The sequence below is a fragment of the Colobus angolensis genome, unplaced genomic scaffold, assembly GCF_000951035.1.
Source record: "Colobus angolensis palliatus isolate OR3802 unplaced genomic scaffold, Cang.pa_1.0 Scaffold102, whole genome shotgun sequence".
In the NCBI taxonomy this organism is placed as follows: Eukaryota; Metazoa; Chordata; class Mammalia; order Primates; family Cercopithecidae; genus Colobus; species Colobus angolensis.
The window spans coordinates 9044159-9056849 of NW_012111142.1; the positions used below are offsets into that span (position 1 = coordinate 9044159).

The following is a 12691-nucleotide window of genomic DNA, read 5'->3' on the forward strand; positions in this document are numbered from 1 at the left end:
CTCAAACAAAATAAACAATTATCGGCCTGGCATGGTGGCTCACGCCTGTAATCCCAGCAGTGCACTCCAGCCTGGACAATGGAGTGAGACCCTGTATCAAAAAAAATAAAAAATTATCGGCCTGGCATGGTGGCTCAACGCCTGTAATCCCAGCACTTTGGGAAGCCAAGGTGGGTGGATCAACCAAGGTCAGGAATTTGAGACCAGCCTGACTGACATGGTGAAACCCCATCTCTACTAAAAATACAAAAATTAGCTGGGCATAGTGGCGCATGCCTGTAATCCCAGCTACTCGGGAGGGTGAGGCAGGAGGACCACTTAAACCTGAGAGACGGAGGTTGCAGTGAGCCAAGACTGCACCATTGCACTCCAGCCTGGGCAACAGAGCGAGACTCCATCTCAGAAAAACAACAATAACAACAATTCTCACCACTGGTCTGGAGTGGGGGGAATCAGCAGTCCACATGTTAGGCCCACTAGCTCTTGGCCAGTTTCCAATCAGCTGTCCCGCACATATTGTGAGGCAATGACCCTGCTTTAGCCTAGAGTTTAAAATGTCATGTATCCCCTCAAGGGATAGCTTTCCAAACAGCCACAAGACTAGCCTTTTGAAACACTTTAGAAAGACATGTGACAACCTTTTTTATAGTAGGAAGTTTTCTTATTTTCCAATGACAGAAAAAATTTCAGGAACATCTCTGTTCAAATTTGAAGCAGGAACTTTTTATAGCTAGTCAGCTACAGACCACCCCACTAAAAATACACACACACACAAACATAAGTAGAAGAGTTTAATTTTCCTATTTATAGCTCTAAGGGTTCATATGTGTAAATTTCTCCCTTCCCTCCCTCCCTCCTTCCCTTCCCTTCCTCCCTCCCTTCCCTTCCTCCCTCCCTTCCCCTCTCCTTCTCACGCCATCTCTCTGTCCAGTCTAGATAATGGTTTGCCAATTTTGTTTCTTTTCAAAACACCGGCTTTCTGTTTCATTGATCTTTTGTATTTTTTATCTAAATTTGTTTATGTCAGCTCTGATCTTTATTATTTCTTTTCTTCTACTAACTTTGAATTTGGTTTGTTCTTCCTTTTCTAATTCTTTGAGACAAACCATTAGATTGTTTTTTGAAATCTTTCTAGTTTTTGACGTAGGCATTTATTACTATAAACTTGTCTCTTGTTTTTGCTGTGTTCTATAAGTTTGGTATGTTGTGTTTCTAAGTATTATCCTGAATTTCTCCCTTCACCCATTGGTTGTTCAGGAGCATGTTGTTTAATTTCCATATATTTGCATAGTTTCAAATGTTCCTGTTGTTATTGATGTTTAGTTTTAATCCACTGTGCTCAGATGAGACACTTGATATGATTTTGATTTTTAAAAACTTGTTGATACTTGTTTTGTGTCCTAACTTGTGAACAGTTCTGGAGAATGTTCCACTGATAATGAAAAGAATGTGTACTATACAGAGCATGAGTGACACGTTCTGTAGATGCGTATTAAGTTCTGTAGATGTCTGTTAGGTCCATTTGGTCTATGGTGCAGTTTAAATAGGATGTTTGCTGTTTTTATTTCTGGATAATCTGCTTAGAGTGGGAGGTTGAAGTCTCCCAACTAGTATTGTATCAAGGTATATCTCTCCCTTTTGGCCTAATAATATTTGTTTTATATATCTGGGTGCTCCAGTGTTGGATCCACTGAAGATGGAGCTCCACATCTGGTCCTTTTGATCTCTATGTTGGTGACTATTTCAATAAACACACAGTTGCTCAGGCTGAAACCCTAGGTTATCTATTATTACTTCTCTTGTGCCTTTCTCTTCCCTTCACTCTCTTCCAATAACTCAAAACTGTTCCCACTTTTCCCATCCCCACTGCACAGCCACAGTGCAGTCTTGTTTCTCAACCAGATTACTACAGCTCCCTGAATGGCCATCTTACCTCCATTTCTGTTTATTCTCCAGACTTTCTTAAGTGCTAATGTGACATCTACCACCCAACAGCTGAAAACTGTTTAGTGGTTACCCATCACTTTCAGAATGAAGTCAAAACTGCTTAGGAAAACATAAAATTTATTCATAATCCAGTCCCTGGCAACCTCTTAGCCTCACCTGTTATTCCTGCTTACCCACTATTCCTGTGTTCCATCCATACTGTACTACGTGGAGTTCCTTAGACCGGATATACTGTCTAGCATTTCCAAACCTTCACATTTGTTCCAACTTCATCAATTCATTCAACAAATATTTATTAAACATGTCCTTTGTGCCAGGCACTGTGCTAGGTGTTGGGTATAAAGCAGTGAACAAAAGAGATATAATTCCTACTCCTGTGGGCATAGAAAGACTAAATCAATAAACAAATGAAAACATTAGTCTATAATTACACATTGGAATTTGGTTGCTTTGAAACAGGGTATTTTGAAAGATAGTGGATATAGGGTGTGTGCTGGTAGGGGTTTTAAAGTATTGATAGTTATGGAAAGCCTCTTCAAGAAGGTGATAATTTAAGAAGAAAAGAATAGTTCTACCTGTGACACACTTTGCCATGTTTTTTGCCGGCTATTTTATCCCTCATTATTTAAAATTGGATTCAGATTTTACTTTTTCTAAGAAGCCCTCTCTAACTTTATCTATTAAGTTAGGTACTCCCTTTTTTTATCAAGATATTTTTCTCAGAATTGTAGTGGTCTGTTTTCTTGACTTTCTTATCTGCTAGACTGGGAACTCTTTGAGGTAGGGACTGTGGCTTTCATATCTGTATCATGTGCCTGATACCAAAACATAATTTGATAAATTAGTTAACAAAGAAAGACCTGCTATAAAAATGTGGAAGATAATCTGGAAGCTCAGAATAGGTAGACATTACTGTTATTTAGGTGATCAAAAATATTTGTGCCAAGCTGAAACAGGAAAGACAGGTAACACTTTGACAGGTGAAGACTGGGAGCAAAAGAAGATGAGAGAAAAGGGAGGAGCAAGAGGGGGAGTGGACAACTGTAAATGGAAAACACACGTGTTTGGGAAATTCTGTTGGACCATAAGGCGTATATAATCAGGAAAGGGGTGTTACAAGCAGGAAATGTAATTTGGCATAAGATGGAAGAGAACTCTGAAATATCAAATTAGGGTAAAGAATAAGTTCTTTTTCTCTTTTGTTTGAGATGGAGTCTTGCTACGTTGACCAGGTTGAAATGCAGTGGCTATTCACAGGCGTGATCATAGCACACTGCATTTTGACCTCCTGCCTCAAGCAGTCCTCTCACCTCAGCCTCCCAAGTAGCTGGAACTACAAGTGCATACCAGTGAATCTGGATAAATTATTTTTCTTAAAAAGTCATTTGTAAAAATCAAAAGAAAACAAAATTTGTAAAGCATGGTAAAACAAATTGCCCTGAACCCATCATTCGACTTAAGAACTAGAACATAACCAATACTTTGGCCTCTTTTCCTTGTAAACACCATGTATCCCTTCCCTCAAGGTAACTGTTCTCATAAATTTGGTGTTTTCATTTCCTTGTTCAAAATAAATATAGTTTTAACAAACATATGAAACAAAAATTGTTTTCTTTGGGATTTGAACATCATGAAAATGAGACACTGTATACCGCGTTCTGTAACTTTTTTATTCAAATATAATCTTTCATTTTTCCTTTCATTTTAATGTTCTGTAATATTCCATTATATGTATATATCATTATTCATTTATCTATTCAATTGTTGTTAACTATTGGGGCCCTTACAAATAATATTGCCACAGATATTTTATTTATGGCTCCTGTGAATGTGTGCAGGAATTTTTCTAGAAGATATACTTAGAAGGGGAAAAATGCAAATTATAGGGAATGCAAATTCATATGAAAATGCCAACTTGTTTTCCAAAGTGGTCATACCACTGTGACCATCCATTTCATTCTCTCTGCTCATCCATTTCCTCGCCTGTAAAACTTTGAGTGATTGGTTTAAAGGATTGTTGCAATACTTAGTTTGAAAACCAAATGAGTAAACATATGTAAGATGCTTAGCATAAGACCTGACACATAGATGCTAAAAAGTACTAGTTCGTTCTATAATAAATACCTTCTCCCTTCCCTGCATCTTCTTTTGCCTGGAATCACTAACGTTTCATGCTAGTTGGCTTAGCCTTGTTTCACAATGGAGTTCAGTTATATTATTCACATTTTAGAGACCAAAAAAACCCCTGAGGCTTATAAAGGAGATGAAATGTGATTATAAGCAGGCTGATCTCTTGCATCTGGTTTCAAATTTGGATTATGACACATCAAGGGTCAGCAAACTATAGCCAGAGGACCAAATATGGCCTGCCACTTGTTTCTGTGTATAAAGTTGCAACAGTAGAGTTGAAGAGTTGCCATAGAGATAATATGGCTGCAAAGCCTAAAATATTTACTATATGGCCTTTCCATGGATTATCAAAATATATTTCTAGATGGCTTTTTAATTTTTTGTGAAACATAATTGCCTATGAAGTGTTGATGGTTCCACGAATGTATAAGTCAGTCTTAATTTACTTGCTCAAAACATATTTCTCCTCAGAGATGAAGATAAACTGAAAATGTGGAAACCCAAGTTTCTGACACCAAATGAAAAAAAAGAGAAAAACAGTGCTGAAGAATCAGAAAGGTGGGAACACAGAGGCACTTATGTTATAGGTTATCTGTGGCAATTTATACCTCTTACCAGCTGTGTGGCCTTAGATAAGTAATGAAATTTGATTCTCAGCTTTTTCATCTACAAAATGAGAATAACAACATCTACATCATAGTACAGTTGAGAGGATTAAAAGGGACAAAGAATATAAAAATATTAAGTGTCATACACATGTATCTTCATCTTCCTCCTCCCTGCTTTTGGTGGATAGGAAGTGAGAAAAGATTTCAAGTTAACCATTTTCAAACAATGACAAATTTCTAGTCTTCTTTTAGGTTGTAAGAACTTCCCCTTATAAGATATCATGTAAATAAAACTCCAATTAGAACTTAAATGTAACTTTGAGAAATAAACAAACTAGGTATCATACAGTAACACTGATTTCCCGAAAATATAATTCTAGTTATGACTATAATGAGTGTTAGAAGTTTAAAATGTTTTACTGAGTCAAGATCTAACCTGCATTCATGTGATTCAAGTTCCCAAGCAGTTGTGAGAGGATGTTTTTACTGAGGCAGGTGGTTTCTTACTGCTCTCTGATCCCATCTTCTCAATTGCTAGGACATGAGGCAGGATATGAGGTACTTTTTTAACAAATGACTTGGGGAAATATTTGTCTAAATAGTCACTGAGATGTGAACATTGTGTAGTCTGTCTGCTCTGGGAAACCTGTTAGAAAAGTCCTACTGGGGTGCACCAGAGGAAACCAGACATTAGTGTCTGAGACTCAGAGGATGGCATTGGATGGCCCTTCTCATAAGTTTATTTTCTTTAGGTTCAGACTTGACGTAATTTATTTGTCTCAGGTTGGAAAGATGTATTAACAGACTAGAAAAGAAACTTTCTATCTTAAACTTCATACTTTTACATACATTTGCACAGCATAACAAAACAGAATTCCAAGAGAGGAACTATTAGTAACATTTTTGATCTGCCCCCCAGAAAGCTTTTTAGTATGTTGATAACTACAAATAATGCTTCTTAGGAAACAATTTTCCAGTGCCTTTTTATTTTTATTTTTTTTACAACAGAGTGATATAACAGTATACTTTTATTTTGAACCAAGTAAATTAGAAAATGTTACAGTAAGGGTAATTATTTCTGTATCAATTTCTATGTGGTCTTTATCTTTTTAAAATGATTTTGACCATAACGTATTCTACCAGTAAGGAAGAAATGTTTTCTATATTAGTTCAACCCTTTTATTATTCTTTTATCAATCAAAGATGATGGTAAGTTTAAAGAGAAGTTGGGCAAAGGTAGATATCTGTCTTAGCCTATTTGTGTTGCTATAAAGGAACACCTGAGGCTGGGAAATTTATAAAGAAAAGAGGTTTATTTAGCTCATGGTTCTGTAGACTGTACAAGCAGCATGACATTGGCATCTGCTTCTGGTGAAGGCCTCAGGCTGCTTCCACTCATGGCAGAAGGTGAAGGAGAATGTGCAGAGATCACAGGGCTAGAAAGGGAGCGAGAGAGACAAGTGAGGTACCAGGCTCATTTTAACAAATGAGATGCCAGGCTCCAGGAAACTATGACAGTGGTAACTCACTCATTACCAAGAGGACAGCAGCAAGCCATTCATGAGGGAAACAACCCCATGACACAAACATCTCCCATTAGGCCCCACCTCCAACATTAGGGCTCAAATGTCAACATGAGGCTTGGAGGAGTCAAATATCCAAACCATAGCAGTATCCCAGGTATAACGCATGAAAAGGATAACCCACTTTCTAGGATGACCCAAGTAGACATTGTAATGTGTAGGGAAATGGGCAGCTGATGAAGCTGGAAAGATGATCTGGCCAGATTATAAAATGCTAATGAATTTAGACTTTATCCTATTGGCAATAGAGAGAAATTGAAAGGTTTTAAGCAAGAGAGTGACATAACTAAATTTTAGAAAAATGACTCTGCAGGCAGGTATGCCAATGGATTTGAGGAAGGAGAGGTAAGACGAAGATGGTATCTCAGGCAATAAGTAGTGATAATCTTAAATATGGCAGTGGCTGTAATCTTGGAAATAAACAAATGTAGGAGACACTTTGGAATAAAATTGACAGGATTTGGTTGACCTTTTTACTTCTGTCAATACTTTAAACTGCTAAAAAGAAGAAACAAATCTCATGTGAAGAGCAAGAGGGAGGACTAAGAGTATAATCAGCTTCTTCTGTAGCGTTATTTACTTTTATGTGCTGAAATTCTTGCACATGTTTTGTGGCATCTTTCTTTATTTTCTTAATGGTATTCATCCTCCAAAACATTCAGCAAACTGGAGAGCTCTTCGATTGAACCATGTAGATTTGTGATCTCCAATTAGGTTTAACAACTTAGAAAACCACACAAAGTAAACTGCTTACTCATTCTTACTGGTTTCCATTAAATAATCTGAAGGTGAATGGGAACATATGTAAATTTCCTAAAACTAAAAAAAAAACAAGAAACAAAAAACAAAACAAGTTATATCTATAAGTCTCATTCAGACAAGTTTCTTGTTTACCTTCATTTGTTTAACCAATGTGATTTTATCCCAACTTTTTATCTTGCCATCAAAAATATTTTTTAATTGTGGGGAAAAGCAATTGGTATTACCCTGATCACTTGTTTGACAATTTGCTCTAATGGAAATATGTGTGTGTATTTGTATTATGAACCTACATACGTGTGTGTACGTACACACAAGTACAGATGCATGACTTTGCATATGTATTATTTTATATAAAATTATGCACACAAAAAACTATACCTGAATTTGTCCTGAAATGAAGTGACTTTGTAGACTCGGCAACTTAAGAGTTTTATTATAGTACATTTTACCCTACCTGTACATTTCTTGCTAGTTTCTCTCCTAGAAGTTTCTTCAAAACCAAGAAGCAAAACTTAGAAAAGAACAGAATGAAAAGAGAAGAAAAACTATTTAGAGAAAGGTTTAAGGTACGTTCTCTTCTCGAGGTAAAAATTAGCAATATTGACAGCTTGGAGCTTTCATTTTAAAAAAAAATCTGTAAGTATGCTGTGCCTCTGCCTCTCTAAGATACAGACATTATCTTTGACACAAAAAGCCAGCATTTCATTCCTATTTTTTCCTGATACATTTCTATATTCTTATGTCTGTACATGCTATTCCTTCTTCCTGGAAAAACTCCTAAGTTGTTCTTGAAGGCTCTGTTCAAATGTCACCCACTCCTCCCTAACTTGTCCAGGTTAAGTTACTCCTTCAGCACATTTTATATATCTATTTTACACATGTCTTTTATAACACTGATTAGTTGTATTAAAGCATTTGTGTGTGTGTGTGTGAATCTTTTTTTTTTTTTTTTATACTTTAAGTTCTAGGGTACATGTGCATAACGTGCAGGTTTGTTACATATGTATACTTGTGCCATGTTGGTGTGCTGCACCCATCAACTCGTCAGCACCCATCAACTTGTCATTTACATCAGGTATAACTCCCAATGCAATCCCTCCCCCCTCCCCCCAACCGTGATAGGCCCCGGTGTGTGATGTTCCCCTTCCCAAGTCCAAGTGATCTCATTGTTCAGTTCCCACCTATGAGTGAGAACATGCGGTGTTTGGTTTTCTGTTACTAATTAATCTCTTGAGTCCTTTTTGAGAAATAAACCCTGTCTCATTCAGGTTTGTTCCCCAGGGCCTGACATAAAACTGTACAGACAGTGTTTGGTAAATGAATGCCTAAATAAACATGCAAATGAATAACAAAATGAACAAATGAATGACACAGCATCCGAAGCTCTCTGCCTTCTTATTCTGTTATTAAGAGTCCATGGAACATTTTTTCGTTATTCTAAAGCTCAACCTTCCCTGATTTCATATATTGTCAAAGTGAGGATTATTAACTGTGAAACATACTGAGCACCTTCCATGTGCTAGACACTGGATTGAGAGAGACAAATTGTGCATCCTCCTCATAAAATTTATCTAAGTCACTATGCAGCCTAAAATTTTTTGAAAATACCCCCTTGCAAAATGTTTAAAGTTTAGGCTTCCTAACATGACATAGAAAGCTCTTTATGTCCTGACCTTTGCATATCTTCCCGGCTTTATCTCTTGCCACTCTTTGTCTTGCACTTTCTGCTTTGGCAACAAACTGCTCATAGTTCTGTCCCTTGAATGAACCTCCACCTCCATCTTTGTCTTGCTATTTCATCCCTCTAGGTGCTTCCTTGGTCTATTCCAACTATCTGGTACACTTTTGAACTTTTCTCCATCTGACTAGCTCTTGTTCATTTATCAAGCTCCAGTCGAGGGATCTCCTCTTCTCCAGGAAGACTTACCCAAATCTTCTAATTAAATAAATTACTCTTCTTCCGTTTACCTATATGCTTGAGCAATCTCTAGCTTATCACACATTAACAAAATTGGTATTACATGTTCATCATATTAAACTATGAGCTCCTAGAGGACAAAGGTTATTTTATATATGTTTATATCCATGTGCAGAGCAGAATAAGGCTGCTTAGCATTTTGTAAACATGCATAAAATATTTTTTGAGATGAACTAAAATAGGAATGTATACAAATCTCTCATAATCACTGATAATTCCTGTTTGAAGCAAAGCTGATTGGGGTTACTATATCTAGAAATTGTGATATGTTATTATCTACTACAACCTTGATGTTATTTGATTAATTGAAAAACAACCATGAGGCAATCACTTGTTGAAAAGACCCTTATGTTCCATCCAATCCTTTTTTCCTTCTCCATGTGTTTTTGATTGTTTCATGTGGAAAGATATTCCATTTCCTGTGTATGTGTATAATTTCATTCTTATTACCTGTAGTGGGTTTCCTTGATAGGCCATTTCAATAATTTTTATCCAGCTCAAATCATAAAACACTGGATAACTCATTTGTGCCAGGCACTGAGGGTACAAAGATGAATAAGGCTGTCTACTATTTTCACTTGATAAGACAGTATGTTTATTAAATTATATAATAGGAATAGATATAAAGTATAGTTAAGAGACAGTAAATTATATATGGCAGTCGTAACAGTTTTCATGTGAAGTGGTTAAGAGCAGGAAGAGTATTTCAAGTAAACAGCATGTATTCAAGGATTGTCATGTAGCTTGATGCAGCTTCAGGAAAGAAGACAAAGACAGAGGGATGGAGAATGGCAGTATGCAAAGGACCCTGAATGTCAAGCTAAGCATGTGGATCTCATTCTGAAAGCAATAAGGAGTTTTTAGAACTTTATAAATAGAAAGGTGACCTAATTAGATCTGTATTTTGAGAAATCACTATGAATTCACAGTGAGCAATGGCCTATAAAGAATAAAAAAGCCAGTAAGGAAGCGATTGCTTTGTTAAGTAAAGGAAAAAAGCTATCTTGTAGATCTGATCTCATTTGGTATAGGTTGATCTTGTAATTTATCATCCAAACACAGGACACTTCTAAGAGTGGAAGGAGGAACTCTTAATCATAATGATAAATAGTTATAGATAGACATATTAGTTATAAACAGACAATATCCTGGGCAAAAGGAGATATTTGGTCACACTGATTTGGAGAAGTAGGTACCTGTAATCTAAGCTGTGTATTCTGGAACTATCTGTTTGTGGTCAACAGATTTCAGTGCATTAGAAGGTGATGTGCTGCAGATGTATAGGTCAGTATGTCAGGAAAAGATTGCCAAGGTCAGGACTTGAATTTCTCAGGAGTTTTTAACAAAATGCCTGCCTACCCGTGAATACAAAAGGAGACTGGGAATTGCCCCCAACTGGGTACAGCCAATTCCCACTACTTTAAAATAACATGTAGTATAGCTATATATAAGAATACATAAGCTCACACAGAGAAAAAGCATGCAAAGAGTGTCATCTAGAAATGATAGGTATGTAAGAATATTATAAACTTTAAGGCACTACACAGAAGTTTTAGTAATGGAACAGTTAACTACCATCCATGGTGCTTAATTCATACCTCCGTTACAACCTCATCCAGCAGGGCTCATTCTAGTACAATTAAGTAATGGTTGTGCACACACTGGGGTCTGTCTAGGGATAGGGTATGGGGATGGAGAGTATTAGAAAGGATGGTTAATGCATGCTGGGCTTAATACCTAGGTGATGGCTTGATAGGTGCAGTAAACCACTATGGCACACATTTGCCTATGTAACAAACCTGCACATCCTGCACATGTACCCCATAACTAAAAATAATAATTTAAAAAAAAGATTTGAGAGAAAAAAATAATAATAATGGTTGTGAAAATACTTTGAAAATATAATCATACCAAACAAATGTGAGATTGCACCATTTTACTATTATTTTCTTAAATGACTTTCCTTTAACTGTATACCTTCCTATTTTCTATTCCCATATGTGTTATTTAACTAGTCAATAGTATCTGGAGTTTATTTTGAAGTTACTATATTATATCCTCCATTAATTTTGTTATGAGAAATAACTATGCAAGAATGGTCTGATTAGTAATTTCTCATTTCAGTACAATAAAGAGATTATTGTCATCAACACAGCAGTGGCCTGTTCCAATAATTCAAGAAATGGAATATTTGATTTGCCAATAAGTCCTGGAGAAGAACTGGAAGTCATTGATACCACCGAACAAAATCTAGTGATATGTCGTAATTCTAAAGGCAAATGTAAGTTTATTTGCTTATTTTTCATAACATTTCATTGTTTTTAAAAATAATCTTAAAGCATTTTCTCTATAACTTTCAAATTAACAGTGATTTTTCTTTCTATAGATGGATATGTGCTCATTGAACATCTAGATTTCAAGTAAGCTGTTTGATTTTGTACTTTAAATCATGAGTTCCTAATACATTGTTGTATACATTAATCTCAAGAGAAGACTACTGAATCTATTGAAATTCAGATAATCTATTGAAATTCAGAGAAGACTACTGAATCTATTGAAATTCTAATTTAAAAATTAGACATGCAGTACCCTATTCTATAAGGATCATTTTGGAAGATACTTTATTATTGTCTCTCCTGAGTATGCTATCAAACTTCTCTACATAGCTTTATAAACATTTTAAAAGAACACAAACATATTAAACTAGATCAGAAATTCCCTAGAAATCTCCCACTCAACTGTTTCATTGTCCTATATTTTTAAATGTTTGCATATTTTTCTTTATTCTCAGGCATCAAAGTTGGTCACCTTAGAAAGATCAAGATCAAATGTTATGGACTGCACAAGGGAGAACTAGTCCTAAGATCCTAGTCCTGCCTTACATCAGTTTCAGTTTACATGTCAAAATTTTAGAGATGGTGGAATCTGTGGAAACTTTCGTTCTGAACTTAAAAGAGAAAAATAAAAACAAATCCTCAACATTTAGATGTTGGTTTTACTCCTAAAAGGTTATCTGTCAATGTCTATTTCAGTATCTACTTCACTGCCAGTTCAAGAGAATGTGAAACAGTATGTGTTAGCATTTGAGCACTTATTTAATGAGCCATATCCAAAGTTAGAAATCATGCCTTATGGCACCTAGTCAGTTGTGCAGATGGTTGGTTTGCTTCTAATATTAGCACACGAGCGTTTGTAATTTCTAGATGTTGTGCATTCAAATTTGGTATAATTTAATTCTGAACAGTAAACAGTGTAACCAAGGTCTTTTAAAATACTCAAGTTTAAGGTATAATCTTAATTATGACTCAGTCTTTAAAAAGGTATAAATGTCCTTTTACTTTGTCACAAAAATAAACTCATATGAATACTGTTCCACATTGGTTTCTTTGGGGAATAGTTTCCCAAAAAATAATTTATTCCTAAGTTCACCCATCATTTTAAGGAGTGCCCAAATGTACTTAACAAAATAATATATATGCTGTATTACTTTGAAACATCTTTTTGTCCAAAATAAGAACAATTGTCATTATTTTGTCTATGCCCAAATAACTATTGAACTAACAGCATTCATATGTACTTTAATTTATATGGAATTAAATAAAAATTTAAAAACTGAGCTGTAATATCTATTCCGTTTTTTAAATGAGGTGTACTGCATGTCAAGAGAAATAAATTCTACATAT

General features: G+C 35.7%; 1 protein-coding gene across 1 annotated transcript in view; it reads left to right on the top strand.

Annotated features, from left to right (window-relative positions):
• LOC105511310 (chromosome unknown open reading frame, human C1orf168) overlaps window positions 1–12691 on the top strand; it is a 100897-nt gene extending 88206 nt beyond the window's left edge. Inside the window, exons 16-20 of the mRNA XM_011941458.1 lie at window positions 4549–4635; window positions 7503–7596; window positions 11133–11289; window positions 11395–11428; window positions 11800–12691. Of these exons, the coding sequence (XP_011796848.1) occupies window positions 4549–4635; window positions 7503–7596; window positions 11133–11289; window positions 11395–11428; window positions 11800–11821 (394 nt within the window). The 3' untranslated portion in view covers window positions 11822–12691. The remainder of the gene's footprint in view (window positions 1–4548; window positions 4636–7502; window positions 7597–11132; window positions 11290–11394; window positions 11429–11799) is intronic.